The sequence below is a fragment of the Salmo salar genome, chromosome ssa16, assembly GCF_905237065.1.
Source record: "Salmo salar chromosome ssa16, Ssal_v3.1, whole genome shotgun sequence".
Classification (NCBI taxonomy): Eukaryota; Metazoa; Chordata; class Actinopteri; order Salmoniformes; family Salmonidae; genus Salmo; species Salmo salar.
Window position 1 is genome coordinate 40308688 of NC_059457.1, and position 16099 is coordinate 40324786.

The 16099-nt window shown below is 41.9% G+C and overlaps 1 protein-coding gene across 1 annotated transcript; it reads right to left on the minus strand.

The window, feature by feature from the left end:
• Window positions 1-9951: 9951 nt before the first annotated feature.
• LOC106573550 (tax1-binding protein 3) lies at window positions 9952-15654 on the minus strand. Its single transcript, XM_014148687.2, has 4 exons — window positions 15351-15654; window positions 13626-13745; window positions 13203-13280; window positions 9952-11392 (listed from the first exon to the last, which is right to left on the minus strand). The coding sequence occupies exons 1-4, from the start codon at window positions 15387-15389 to the stop codon at window positions 11258-11260; spliced, it is 372 nt and encodes a 123-aa protein (XP_014004162.1). The 5' UTR covers window positions 15390-15654; the 3' UTR covers window positions 9952-11257.
• Between the last annotated feature and the right edge of the window lie 445 nt (window positions 15655-16099).

Consider the following 16099-nt stretch of genomic DNA (forward strand, 5'->3'; position numbering starts at 1 on the left):
GGCACATATTGCACTTTTACTTTCTTCTCCAACACTTTGTTTTTGCATTATTTAAACCAAATTGAACATGTTTCATTATTTATTTGAGGCTAAATTGATTTTATTGATGTATTATATTAAGTTAAAATAAGTGTTCATTCAGTATTGTTGTAATTGTCATTATTACAAATAAATAAAACAACTAAAAATCTGCTGATTAATCGGTATCGGCTTTTTTGGTCCTCCAATAATCGGTATCGGTATCGGCGTTGAAAAATCATAATTGGTCGACCTCTAGTCAGGATCAAGGGAAAGATGAACGAAGCAAATTACAGAGAGATCCTTAATGAAAACTTGCTCCAGAGAGCCCAGGACCTCAGACTGGGGCGAAGGTTCACCATTCAAAAGGACAATGACCCTAAGCATGCAGCCAATACAACACAGGAGTGGCTTCAGGACAAGTCTCAATGTCCTTGAGTGGCCCAGCCAGAACCCGGACTTGAACTCTATCGAACAACTCTGGAGAGACCTGAAAATAGCTACGTAGCAATGCTCCCCATCCAACCTGACAGAGCTTGAGAGGATCTGCAGAGAAGAATGGGAAAAACTGGCACGGAAACTGTGCCAAGCTTGTAGCGGCATACCCAAGAACACTCAAGGCTGTAATCGCTGCCAAAGGTGCTTCAACAAAGTACTGAGTAAAAGGTCTGAATACTTATGTAAAGGTAGTATTTCCATTTTTTATTTTTAATAGATAGGGTTTTAGCTGTTTTTGTATTGTCATTATGAGGTATTGTGTGTAGATTGATGAGGAGGAAAACAATTTCATCAATTTTAGAATACGGCTGTAATGTAACAAAATTTGGAAAAAGTCAAAGGGTCTGAATACTTTCCGAACGCACTGTACATAACATTATATTGGTTGAACTGTTATTGAAAAATAAAGTTTTGAATCCGACGTTGTTTTGTGTATCAGTTCATAAACCATGTGCCATGGAATCAGTACATTGAAAATCTCCTCCCAACTATTTTGCAACTTGTATGGCGCAACTGTAATTGTTTTTGTCCTGAAATGAAACAAGTATAGTTTTTTATTTATCCAAGTTTTCTTTAGCCAATTTTAGTCTTTATTGCAGGGTCAACAGTGTAATGGTCGTCGTAAGGAGTGGACCAAAATGCAGCGGGTAAAGTGCTCATCTTCACATTTATTAAAGGAAAAACACTTAAAACAAACGACGAAAACAGTCCAATAAGGTGCACAGACTATACTGGAAACAACCACCCACAAACACAAGTGAAAAACGAACACACTTAAATATGGCCTCCAATTAGAGACAACGACAACCAGCTGCCTCTAATTGGAGGTCATTGAAAAACACAACATAGAAATAGAAAACTAGAATAAACATAGAAATAGAAAATATAGAACATAAATCAAAACCTCCGAAACACACAAAACAAACACCCCCGCCACGCCCTCACAATAACAAATAACCCCTTTACTGGTCAGGACGTGACAGTACCCCCCCCCAAAGGTGCAGACCCCGAAAGCACCTCAAAACAAAAACTCCACAAAAATGAACCCCAAACTTAAAGGGAGGGAAGGGAGGGTGGCCACCGTCAACGACGGCTCCCATGCTACACCCCCCCACCCAATCCTCCAACTACGGAGGTGGCTCTGGCTCCGGCCTTAGTCCCCATTCTAACCTGCCCACCCCCGCTGAAGGCTCAGGGCTGTAGACCACTGCTGAAGGCTCTGGGCTGAAGTGTGTCGCTGGAGACCTCGGGCTGAGGAACGTCGCTGGAGATCTCGGGCTGAGGAGCGTCTCTGCAGGCTCCGGACTGTGGGCCGTCTCTGCAGGCTCCGGACTGTGGGCCGTCTCTGCAGGCTCCGGACTGTGGGCCGTCTCTGCAGGCTCCGGACTGTGGGCCGTCTCTGCAGGCTCCGGACTGTGGACCGTCTCTGCAGGCTCCAGACTGTGGGCCGTCTCTGCAGGCTCCGGACTGTAGGACATCGCCAGAAGCACTGGACGGGGAACTGTCGCCGGAAGCTCTGGACGGGGAACTGTCGCCGGAAGCTCTGGATGGGGAACTGTCGCCGGAAGCTCTGTATGGGGAACTGTCGCCGGAAGCTCTAGACTGGGACTGCGCACTGAAGGCCTGATGCTTGGGGCTGGATTAGGAGGCGCCAGACTAGTAACCCGCACCTCAGGGCTAGTGTGAGGAGCAGGAACAGGACGTACTGGACTGGGCTGGCGCACTAGAGGCCTGATGCATGGGGCTGGCTTTGGAGGCGCCAGAACAGTAACACGCACCATAGGGCTAGTGCGAGGAGCAGGAACAGGATACACTGGGTCTTGAAGACGCACTGGAGGTCTGGAGCGCACAGCTTGCACAACCCGTCCTGGCTGAGTTGTCACTGTAGCCCTGCACGAGCGGAGTGCTGGCACAGGGCGAACTGGGCTGTGCTGAGGAATGATGGCTGCCGTGCGTAGAGCAGGCGCAGGGTAGCCTGTGCCTAGGAGACGCACTGGTGGCCAGATGTGCTGCGCCAGTGCACTTCTCCCTGGCTGGATGCCCACTCTAGCACGGCACTTGCGGGGGGATGGTATCGACCGCACCGGACTGTGCGTGCGGATAGGCGAGACCGTGCAAACTTCCTCATAGCACGGTGCTCTCCACGCCAAACGCTCCCCACGGTAAGCATGGGGAGTTGGCTCAGGGCTCACCCCTGGCCCAGCCAAACTACCCATGTGCCCCCCCCAAAAAATGTTTTGGGGCTGCCTCCTCTCCTCCTGAAATGGAGGATATAATTCCTCATACCTCCGTCGTTCCCTCTTAGCTTCCTCCAGCTCCTCCTTCGGGCGCTGGTACTCCCCAGCCTGGCTCCAGGGTCCCTTTCCATTGAGGATCTCCTTGCATGTCCCTGACTCCAAGTAGCTCTCCTTCTGCTCCTTCCTCCGCTGCTTGGTCCTTCTTTGGTGGGTGGTTCTGTAACGGTCGTCGTAAGGAGTGGACCAAAATGCAGCGGGTAAAGTGCTCATCTTCATATTTATTAAAGGAAAAACACTTAAACAAAACAAACGACGAAAACAGTCCAATAAGGTGCACAGACTATACTGGAAACAACCACCCACAAACACAAGTGAAAAACGAACACACTTAAATATGGCCTCCAATTAGAGACAGCGACAACCAGCTGCCTCTATTTGGAGGTCATTGAAAAACACAACATAGAAATAGAAAACTAGAATAAACATAGAAATAGAAAATATAGAACATAAATCAAAAACCCTGAAACACACAAAACAAACACCCCCTGCCATGCCCTGACCAAACTACAATAACAAATAACCCCTTTACTGGTCAGGACGTGACAGACAGACAAGTTCCTTACCTTCTCCCCTTTCCACATGCCTCATCCATTTTTCGCGGGAATGCTGCAATCAGTTGATTGTAATTTTGGATAGAGCAGAGGTTTCCTGCATGTTTGCTGCATGTTTGACATAACTCCACCAGCCCTATTTATGATATCATTTACAAAGATTATACTGTTTTAAACATTTTTTCCAAAAATAAGTTTTTGTTTAACTGTAATATTTGTTGTAATATTTGTTTAGTCTTTTCTGGTGGATTAAATTGACATTGCAACCAGCTTTCTATGGCTTGTTTTAAAAATAGCAATATTATGGAGATTTCAATTTCAAATAACCGAAAGTGAGAGGCTGTAATCTGAATGAAAAGAAAAAGGCCATTCTTGAACATGGGTGAGCCATTCTTACTAATCTGCTAGACAACCAGTTCGGATTTAAGTATAGTTTCTGTATGACTGAAGCCTTTAGTTAGAGGTCCAATGCTTTAATATTTAATCATGTATGCCCTCCAAATTCATATTAATTATATAAATAGGCCCGTTTAATTTTGTCTGGTTTACTGTTCCAAATAAAGTGTAAAATATTTTTTGCTCGTATACAGTACATTCGGAATGTGTTCAGACCCCTTGATTATTTTCCACGTTGTTATGCTACAGCCTTATTCTAAAATGTATTAAAAAAATTTTTTATCATCATCAATACACACACAATGCCCAATAATGACAAAGCATAAAGTTTTTTTAGAAATGTAAAAAAAAAAGTAAAACATTTTTGGGGAAATAGTACATTTCCATACGTATTCAGACCCTTTACTCAGTACTTTGTTGAAGCACCTTTGGCAGTGATTACAACCTCGAGTCTTCTTGGGTATGATGCTACAAGCTTGGCACACCTGTATTTGGGGAGTTTCTCCCATTCTTCTCTGCAGATCCTCTCACACTCTTGTCAGATTGGATGGGGAGCGTCGCTGCACAGCTATTTGTGCTTGGGGTCATTGTCCTGTTGGAAGGTGAACCTTCGCTACATTCTGAGGTCCTGAGTGCTCTGGAGCAGGTTTTCATCAAGGATCTCTCTGTACTTTGCTCTGTTCATCTTTCCCTTGATCCTGACTAGTCTCCCAGTCCCTGCCGCTGAGGAGTGGCTGCCATCTGGCCACTCTACCACAAAGGCCTGATTGGTGTGCATCAGACATGGTTCTCCCATCTCCACAGAGGAACTCTGTCAGAGTGACCATCGGGTTCTTGGTCACCTGCCTGACCAAGGCCCTTCTCCCCTGATTGCTCAGTTTGGCCAAGCGGCAAGCTCTATGAAGAGTCTTGGTGGTACCAAACTTCTTCCATTTAAGAATTATGGAGGCCACTGTGCTCCTGGGGACCTTCAATGCTGCAGAGATGTTTTGGTGTCCTTCCCCAGATCTGTGCCTCGACACAATCCGTTCTCTGAGCTCTATGGACAATTCCTTCAACCTCATGGCTTGGTTTTTGCTCTGACATGCACTGTCAACTGTGGGACCTTATATAGACAGGTGTGTGCCTTTCCAAATCATGTCCAATCAATCGAATTTACCACAGGTGGACTCTAATCAAGTGGTAGAAACATCAAGGATGATCAATGGAAACAAGATACACCTGAGCTCAATTTAGTCTCATAGCAAAGAGTCTGCATACTTATGTAAATACGTTTTTATATACACTGCTCAAAAAAATAAAGGGAACACTTAAACAACACAATGTAACTCCAAGTCAATCACACTTCTGTGAAATCAAACTGTCCACTTAGGAAGCAACACTGATTGACAATACATTTCACATGCTGTTGTGCAAATGGAATAGACAACAGGTGGAAATTATAGGCAATTAGCAAGACACCCCCAATAAAGGAGTGGTTCTGCAGGTGGGGACCACAGACCACTTCTCAGTTCCTATGCTTCCTGGCTGATGTTTTGGTCACTTTTGAATGCTGGCGGTGCTTTCACTCTAGTGGTAGCATGAGACAGAGTCTACAACCCACACAAGTGGCTCAGGTAGTGCAGCTCATCCAGGATGGCACATCAATGCGAGCTGTGGCAAGAAGGTTTGCTGTGTCTGTCAGCGTAGTGTCCAGAGCATGGAGGCGCTACCAGGAGACAGGCCAGTACATCAGGAGACGTGGAGGAGGCCATAGGAGGGCAACAACCCAGCAGCAGGACCGCTACCTCCACCTTTGTGCAAGGAGGAGCAGGAGGAGCACTGCCAGAGCCCTGCAAAATGACCTCCAGCAGGCCACAAATGTGCATGTGTCTGCTCAAACGGTCAGAAACAGACTCCATGAGGGTGGTATGAGGGCCCGACGTCCACAGGTGGGGGTTGTGCTTACAGCCCAACACCGTGCAGGATGTTTGGCATTTGCCAGAGAACACCAAGATTGGCAAATTTGCCACTGGCGCCCTGTGCTCTTCACAGATGAAAGCAGGTTCACACTGAGCACATGTGACAGACGTGACAGAGTCTGGAGACGCCGTGGAGAACATTCTGCTGCCTGCAACATCCTGCAGCATGACCGGTTTGGCGGTGGGTCAGTCATGGTGTGGGGTGGCATTTCTTTGGGGGGCCGCACAGCCCTCCATGCGCCAGAGGTAGCCTGACTGCCATTAGGTACCGAGATGAGATCCTCAGACCCCTTGTGAGACCATATGCTGGTGCGGTTGGCCCTGGGTTCCTCCTAATGCAAGACAATGCTAGACCTCATGTGGCTGGAGTGTGTCAGCAGTTCCTGCAAGAGGAAGGCATTGATGCTATGGACTGGCCCGCCCGTTCCCCAGACCTGAATCCGATTGAGCACATCTGGGACATCATGTCTCGCTCCATCCACCAACGCCACGTTGCACCACAGACTGCCCAGGAGTTGGCGGATGCTTTAGTCCAGGTCTGGGAGGAGATCCCTCAGGAGACCATCCACCACCTCATCAGGAGCATGCCCAGGTGTTGTAGGGAGGTCATACAGGCACGTGGAGGCCACACACACTACTGAGCCTCATTTTGACTTGTTTTAAGGACATTACATCAAAGTTGGATCAGCCTGTAGTGTGGTTTTCCACTTTAATTTTGAGTGTGACTCCAAATCCAGACCTCCATGGGTTGATAAATTGGATTTCCAATGATTATTTTTGTGTGATTTTGTTGTCAGCACATTCAACTTTGTAAAGAAAAAAGTATTTAATAAGATTATTTCATTCATTCAGATCTAGGATGTGTTATTTTAGTGTTCCCTTTATTTTAATGAGCAGTGTACATACATACATACATACATACATACATACATACATACATACATACATACATACATACATACACCCACACACTTGCAAAAAATACTTTTTATTTTGTCATTATGAGGTATTGTGTGTAGATAGATGAGTATTTGTTATTTTTTAAATCCATTTTAGAATAAGCCTGTAACGTAACAAATTGTGGAAAAAGTCAAGGGGTCTGAATACTTTCCGAATTAACTGTATTTTTAATAAGTTGTTAGGTGTAGGCAGGGCCATAAAAAAAATTGTCAACTGGGATATGACTAAAGAATTAATCAGGGTGATTTTTCCACAAATAGATAGGTGTTGTCCTTTCCATGGTAGCGAGATCTAATCTATATTGCCTAACTTTCTATTTAAATGTATTGTAGTGAGATTATTTATTTATTTAGGGATAGTAATACCGAGTATGTCCACTTCACAGTCGGATCATTTTATTGGTAAACTACATGATAATATAAGTTAATAATTTTTTTTTAATCCAAGGCCTAATATGGATATCATAACTCGGTTTTAATCCAGAGGGGTTAGAAAAAGTATCTAGATCCTCTGAGGCTGTGCAGGGATCCAAATTGTGGATTTAAAAGAGAACATAAATTGTCAGCGTACAATGACACCTTTGTGTTTAAGCCCTGGATTTGTAGCCCCTTGATATCATTGCTGGATTTGATTTTAATAGCTAACATTTCGATGGCCACAATAAAAAGATATGCCGATAGTGGACAACCTTGTTTTACTCCTCTTGACAATTTTCATACTTTCTGAGAAGTAGCCATTATTTATTATTTTACACCTGGGGTTAATATACATAACTTTAACCCATTGTATAAGAGATTCTCCAAAATTGTAATAATCCAGACATGTATATATAAATTCCAGTTGTACTTTATCAAAACTCAGCTATGAATACCTGGCCTGGTTTCCCATATTTTTCATAGTGTTCTATTGTTTACAGTACTTGTCTTATATTATCTCCAATGCATTGTCCATGTTCAAAACCTGTCTGATTAGGATTAATAATATCCAACAATACCTTTTGAATACTATGCACTATGCATTTTGCTAGGATTTGGGCATCAAAACACTGAAGTGTATAGTAATAGTAATATTTGGAGGTTATTGTTTGGCATCGTTTTGGTTTGAGTTTCTAATTCAATGAACTGATTACCTCAACATGAACAACAACTACTCTACATATTATTAGGATGAGTAGTACTGTATACAGTACTGTAGTATTGTTATTTATTGAGATGGAGGGGGTTCTCTCATTATAAATCCAGTTACCTAGCAACAAGCAATGTGATAATGTTGTGGACAATATGGCACGATTGGATCGTATTGGTGAGAACACAAACAATTCTAATGGATTACTGGTGTGATTTCGTTGTGGAAAATGTGTGCTCAACCAAATTCACTGTAGCCCCACGTCATAGCTCATATCTCCCTGGGTAGTGTTTAGGCAAGTGGAATGGAACCAAAATAATGTATGTAGCTAAGTCCCTATGAGACAAACAAAACTCTTCCTGATGTCTTCATGTCAACAGACTCACTCTCTCATACTGAGAAAGCACACACAGATACACACACACTTCATCAATTATTTCTCAGGGGGATTTTAGCTAAGCCTCACACTGAATCGATCAGCTCCCCTTCCCCTGATTCTGGGAACATTAGCAATATTATTAGTAAGTTATTAAAAACTGTGCCATGTATTTCTTTGATAATGACAGCCATGAATAAAAAGATGCTGAATTGGATAAAAGCTGATGTGATAAATTGATTCAGGAATGTGCTGCTATTCTTAAAGGGAAGAGATTGGGGAGAGGATGGACCAGGTTGCTCTCTGGGTGGTGCATCAGGTGTTGTCTCCACACCTGCAGTTAAAAGAGGAGTGTTTGTTTTTAGACAAGTGGCAATATTAAGAGATGAAAGTGGAGAAACTGCTCATATAAAACGCCTGAGTACACAAGGAAAGGTCAGGTAATAGATTCACTGCTTTGAAATGTCATCTGATTACTTTGAAGTTGGTAACATGAAGATATCTAAAGCCAATGGTGGTGATAAAGATCAAGACAATTGGACCAAATACAGTATGATGCAAGATCTAATCTATCAATATGTCAACAATAAAAGTCAACCTATGGAAATACTGTATCACATATATACCCACATCTGTATTTCTATTGATTAATATGCTTCATACAATAGTCAGTAACAGGGTGGTGGTAAGCTGTGCAACTGCCCACACACACCATGAATCTATGCACACACCAGGATGCTCTAACAGCTTCTCAAATCTAAAATTCACACCTCCCCCCCATCTTTCTAATGCTAACAAACACCATTTAATTAGCAGCTGTGGATCTGTGAAGAACAGCTGCTTTTCATCATTAATTTTTTCATAAAATTAGCTTGTCTTGGCATAGGCTACTTCTTCCAACATACACTGCACACAGAGAAAATATTATCCCTGCTCATGTCACAGAACCACATATTCCCTGGTCTGTCAGAGAATATCCCCGCTCGGTGACAAGTCAATTTTGCAAAGTGCCTGACAAACATATAATACCAAAAAAGGATGCATTCTTTCAGTTGATTTTGATTTATGTTAAAGAACATTTGAAGTGTAAAGTATACAATCATATGTAAAAATGGTAAATTCAAAGGTTTTCCTCATATACTCTGAGTACTTATGGAGAACAAATAAAATAGTTTAACAGTTGACATGTAGATAGAAATCAACCTCATAGAAAATGTTCATACAAGGCTACATTTACCAAAATGTTGGTCAGTCTTTTGAAGTGTTTATTCTTTTAAAGGTTGGGTGTGGAGTTAGTTGTGTCACTCTGCCATTGATATTTAAGCAATAAGGGCCGAGGGGGTGTGGTATAAGGCCAATAAACCATGGCTAAGGGCTGTTCTTATGCGCAACGCGGAGTGCCTGGACACAGCCCTTAGCCGTGGTATATTGCCGATATACCACAAACCCCCAAGGTGCCTTATTGCTATTATAAACTGGCTACCAACGTAATTAGAGCAGTAAAAATACATGTTTTGTCATGCCTTTGGAATATGGTCTGATATACCACGGCGGTCAGCCAATCAGCATTCAGGGCACAAACCACCTAGTTTATATGTAATTCTAATCTAAAAAAAAATTACAAAAAAATAACAAAAACAAAGCCATATCAAATACTAAATTAGTAGGACATACTAGGGTGTATGTATATTAGGTACCATTGGAATATGCATTACAACATTACTTTATCTTTGATCCATTTTAATAGGTACTGAGAAGATTGGATTAAATCAGTGAGGCATTGCTGTTTATTGTACGGCTGATGCAGTGATAAAGTTTACATATCATTGAACAATAGGAATGGAAAAGGGCTTGAATACAAAAAACACTATTTCACACCATCACAATTTAGTGGTACAATCACTAGAGTTTCATTTAAGGCTGTTGTGTATGAAACATCTCTCTCAATTCATTAGATCCTTCAACCTTGGTCCAAACTATTACAGTGTGCAACTAGCTGTCTAAGATCAACCAGCAAGTGACCTAATGAACAATCCAACATGCCACTTTCTCTATATGAAAGTGAGAAAGAAGGCACTTATAAAAGGTTGACTATGCCCTAGCCTTGATTTCAAGTCATGGATGCAACACCAGATTAACTACATCCAGATGGTTGAGAAGTAACTGTTTTCCTGCACGACATACAAAACTAAAATCCTCAAATGAATATTACAGTATTTGGTAGACATGAAGTACAATATTGTAAAATGAAATATAAAAAGTATGCAGTTCAGCTGTGCCTGTTACTTTGGTAGATGCACAACATGGATGATACCAAAATAAAGATTCCAAAATATATCATCCAAGCCTGATGATGAATATTCATTAATTTTCCAGACGACATGGCAGTGTTACGCACTTAAGTGCTAAATTGTTATTAAAGCCATATATTAAACTCAAAAACATAAGTCATATAAAGAGGACACCTCTATGGAAGACATAGAAATTAGTGTTGCAGATTAATGCTGGAAATTACCATATGTGCTTTGTATGTATATGTTGCATAACAACCTCTATCCCCACTACAAAACTGCTCATGCAAAATATATGGATGTTACACCACATGACAGTTACATTTGTTAGTCTATAGTTCCTTTGAATTGTTTTCTTTTGGCTTGATAATCACATTGACTCGAAAACATAGATATAAAATGTAGAGTAAATCAAATCATGAGGCCATGAAATGAAATGTACTAATAACTGAAAAAGTAATACACAAGTCAGCTAGTTAAAGGCATTAATGATCCCAATAACTAGAACCATACTGATGAATTGTAGAGACATGGTATAAATGGAGTGTGTTTGGGAATATGCGAGTACAGCCATAATCAATTCCTTTTCATCTCAGGAATCCTTCATGAAAATAAATTACACTTTTCAATTTCACTCCAACTCCTGAATTGACAGAATAGATGTGGAATTCAGCCCAAACTTACAGTATGTGAGAAAAGATTTGAAATACTATGCTCTCGGTCACTGGCATTGTCTCACGTCCGATAGCAAACTGTCTGAACTAAAGGACTAGCGTTGGAGTCATTACATCATAGAATGTCTGACAGCCTGCTCCAGCGATTTCCTGGTCACCAGTAGCCGCACAATGTCTTCATTCTTTTTCGTCAGCCGTTTGCGTGCCTGGTCGTGTGTCACCATGGTCATATCCCATCCATTTACCTGGTGGAGACAGATATCAACAATGTTAAGTCTTCCTTCAACAGTTTGTCATTACAGTATTATATATTCTTGTTGCGATGTAAGTGGAATATTGGTATTCAGTGAATAGTTTCATGAGTGTTTCCATGTTCTCATCACCAAGAACTTCAGATACACTGAATGATGGTTACCAATACTGACCACTGAGTGCAGTGTTTTTAAGAAATTCTGACCACTGACACTCCTCTTATTCACCATCATGCAGACTCGCTTTGGTAGAACATGGCGCTTGTAACGCCATGATTGTGGATTCAAATCCCAGGGCCACCCATACATGAAATGTATGCACGCATGACTAAAGTTGCTTTGGATAAGAGCGTCTGCTAATTGGCATATACACTATATATACATACATACATACATACATACATACATACATACATACATACATACATACACATACACACACACACATATATAGAAAAGTAGGTGGACACCCCTTCAAATTAGTGGATTTGGCTATTTCAGCCATATCCGTTGCTGACAAGTGTATAAAATCGAGCACATCTCCATAGACAAACATTGGCAGTAGAATGGCCTTACTGGAGAGCTCAGTAACTTTCAACGTGGCACCGTCATAGGATGCCACCTTTCCAATAAGTCAGTTTGTCAAATTTCTGCCCTGCTAAAGCTGCCCTGGTCAACTGTAAGTGCTGTTATTGTGAAGTGAAAATGTCTAGGAGTAACAATGGCTCAGCCGCGAAGTGGTAGGCCACACAAACTCACAGAACATGACCCCCTAGTGCTGTAGCCCGTTAAAAATAGTCTGTCCTCGGTTGCAACACTAACTACAGAGTATCAAACTGAATCTCCTCTTGAAACAGACTGAAATCTGGGACCAATAACATCTCACACTCAGAAAACCTACATGATCTTTAAGCTTTCCGTTTAGGAGCTTCATGAAATAGGTTTCCGTGGCCAAGTAGCCACACACACAAGCCTAAGATCATGTGCAATGCCAAGCGTTGGCTAGAGTGGTGTAAAGCTCGCTGCCATTGGACTCTGCAGCAGTGGAAACGCGTTCTCTGGAGTGATAATCACGCTTCAACATCTGGCAGGCCGACGGACTAATCTAAATTTGTCGGATGCCAGGAGAACGCTACCTGCCCCAATGCATAGTGCCAACTGTAAAGTTTGGTGGAGGAGGAATAATGGTCTGGGGCTGTTTTTCATGGTGTGGAGAAGGGAAATCTTAATGCTACAATGACATTCTAGATTAATTCTGTGCTTCCAACTTTGTGGCAACAGTTTGGGGAAGGCCCTTTCCTGTTTCAGCGTGACAATGGTCCCGTGAACAAAGCGATGCCAATACCGAAATGGTTTGTCGATATCAGTGTGGAAGAACTTGACTGGCCTGCACAGAGCCCTGAACTCAACCCCATCGAACGCCTTTGGGATGAATTGGAACGCAGACTGCAAGCCAGGCATAATCACCCAACATCAACACCTGACTTAACTAATGCTCGTGGCTGAATAGAAGTATATTCCCGCAGCAATGTTCCAACATCTAGTGGAAAGCCTTCCCAGAAGAGTGGAGGCTGTTATAGCAGCAAAGGGAGGACCAACTCCATATTAATGACCATGATTTTGGAATGAGATGTTCGACGAGCAAGTGTCCACATACTTTTGTAGTGTATATCATCCCAAGTGAAATTTAGTAAATGGTGCCACCTTGTGGAAATGTATCAATAAGGTAAAATTAAAATGTTTATTGGGGTCAAAAGTTTGAAACATGCATTTCTGAAGCAATTAATGTAAGAAAATTGCATACCTGCATTACTTTGTCTCCCATCATCAAGCCCGCAACTTCTGCTGGTCCCCCTGGTGTCACCCGTGTCACATAGATGCCCTGTGATCATGCAGAAAACATCAATACAGCAAGAGAGAAATACATATGAAAGTCCAAAATCTGTGCATCTACATATAAAATGTATTAACTAACGTCAATTCATTTGACTGGTTTGATGATAAATCCGAACTATAAAATGTCACTGTTTGAGTAATCCATCCATGCTCTTGTATGCTATCAGCTATCTGGGTCTGCAGTGTTACTACAGTAGCTACCTGAGGCTAGAGTTGATGTGTTCAGGCCTGCCTCTCTAATACCTTAGTTTACTGTTGATGTTAGAGTTTTGCCAGAGCAGAGCTCACTAAGAACTGACAGGGAGAGTATTTCCATGTGTTTTACTCGTACCTTGTCGGACTTGTCTTCAGAGAAGGGGTTCTGACCAGGGTCTTGGTCTATTCCCCCTCCAATGCTGAAACCCAGGATCAAATGTTCCCCCTGGCGAAGTTTGCAGATTTCAATTCGTTGCTGTAAAGCACATGAAAGTTGAAAGTGGAGCTGGGAGAGGAAAGAACTCATAACTTCAACCACCACCAAGTATCTGTTCACATTCCACCATTGCAACATGTTATAAAAATGTGGTAAATGACTACCAATAGTTCCAATAGCATAACTAGCCACAATATTTAGAATGAGGTGATGACTTACATAGAATGTAAAATTTAGTGCAGAGTCCCTCACATTGTGCACTGAGCTTCCTTTAAGAATGCAGAAGGGCATCTCCATGGTTTGGTAACCAAAGTTTGGTAACAGAATGACAGCACAAACCATGATTCTGTTACCAAACGTTGCATCTGCACTGTTCAAGTAAATGTGTTTTTCTAAATGTTAGTGGAAATTGTTAAAAGTAGTCATTGAGAATTGGTTTTTGTTTGCCAATCATTTTAAAATGAAAAATCTAAGTCTCAGCATCATTATGTGGAATTGTCTGTGGAATTGTCCAGAACACTAGGGTTATGAATAGACTAGTTCCCTGAAGGGACAAAGATAATCTCCCTGTCGTGTGTTATGTTTTCTCAGTCTAGCTATCCTCATGGTCCTCAGACAGCTGCCCTCTCAATAAAACAGATGGAGGATTCTGGCACATCCAGCTCACTGCTCTTTACCGCACAAAGCAAGTCTGTGTGATGGTGAATAAGAGGAGTGTCAGTGGTCAGAATTTCTTAACACTGCACTCAGTGGTCAATATGGTTAACCATCATTCAGTGGATCTGAAGTTCTTGGTGATGAGAACATGGAAACACTCATGGAATTGTATAATGCAGGCTGACCACCAGGATCTCCGTATTAATGGAAATATCAACCCATTGTCACTAGGCAATTACTTCATGACTCATATTTCTAGCTGGATGTTAGGAATGAACAGTGTGTTGAGAGGCATGGCCTTTCATGAATTACAGAGTATTGACCATGTCACTTCAATGGCTGTGTCAATAGAGTAGGCTAACGTTATGCAAGCAGTCTCAGGTAGGTAGGTGACACCCTTCTCTGAAACAATTCACTTTCATGCATGCAGCATAGCAAACAAGTTGGCTAATAATGCTTCTGCTATCCATAATGTAGAGATAACAGGCTACTCCTAAAGAAAAAAACATGTTGGCAAGGCCGCACAGTGTAATATTAGCTAACTAGATGCATGTATTTTAGGGGAAAAGATTTCTCATCATGTGAAAATGAAATACAACTAACTTCATAACCCATTAAATGAAGTGCTCCTAAACTGTTATCCAGCTGGATACAGCAGCTAACGTTACAACATAAAGGAGTAAAACGTACATACTGTTGGAAGTTTGCTGTTCGATAGGTTCTAATCAATGTTTCATAGGAACTTTGCTGCTACAATGTAACCATTTTGACAAGGGTAAGTTCGAACAGTTACATAGCCAAGAGTAAGCAAGCACGCATGACCACAATGTTAAATTCACTTTTGTAACCAGTAATGCTAGTCTACATTTTTTGGAATAAATACTTTACCTATTTATAGTTCGCATCTAGGCACTGATTGAAGGATTTTAGACCTGAACAATGGATGCCGTAGCTACTGAATGAAGAGTAGCCTGTTCCAAAACTTACCACAACAGCAGTAACTGGTTGTCCTGGGATGAAAGACATTGTTTCACTGTAACTCGGATACAATTGTTTTGTGTTTCTCCGCGGTTCCAAATAACTGAACGATCTATAGTAGTTTTTGTTCCTTTGATGAAATTATACAGTATTCGAAGCAGCTTCCCTTTGTGTGAGTACCAACAACTAGCAAATGATTCCTGGCATGTAAAGGCAGGGTTGGTGATGTCATACTGCCTTTCCGTGGTTAGTCATCATCATGGATCCTGGGGTGTATTTATTAGTCGGATTCCGTTGTACAACGTTTCGTAACCGAAACCGTTTACTCTAGGAACCAAACGGAAGCAAACGAAACAGAGAGGGACTTGCGTAGGCTACATGCATTTGTGCAATAGAAACTCTCGTTTTCGTTTCAAAACGTTTCCGTTTGGAGTAAACTGTTTCAGTTGCAAAACGTTCTGCAACAACTGAATCCGACTAATGAATACACGCCTGGTGTGTGTGTAATCATTAGTTCAAAGTCCAAACAGTTGCGTTTTGCAAGGAAAACAAGAGTTTCTGTTGGACAAATGCAGGTAGGTCCCTCCTCGTTTTGTTCCGTTTGGTTCCTAGTGAATACACCCCTGTAGTATCCAGGGCTGCGTTCAGTAGGTTTTTACGTTCTGTAACGTTCAATTGAACGGAAATGGTGCTGTACTGAACGACCAGTTGAAATACGGGGTTGGGTTGTGCAATAAATTGTAAAATGTTTGTGGGTG

Excerpts from the sequence above, each read along its gene's own strand:
- LOC106573550 (XM_014148687.2), bottom strand. The coding sequence starts at position 15,389 with ATGTCTTTCATCCCAGGACAACCAGTTACTGCTGTTGTG. Across the intron at positions 13,746-15,350 it reads AACCAGTTACTGCTGTTGTG|CAACGAATTGAAATCTGCAA; the intron begins GTAAGTTTTGGA and ends TGTGCTTTACAG. Across the intron at positions 11,393-13,202 it reads TGGGAGACAAAGTAATGCAG|GTAAATGGATGGGATATGAC; the intron begins GTATGCAATTTT and ends TGTCTCCACCAG.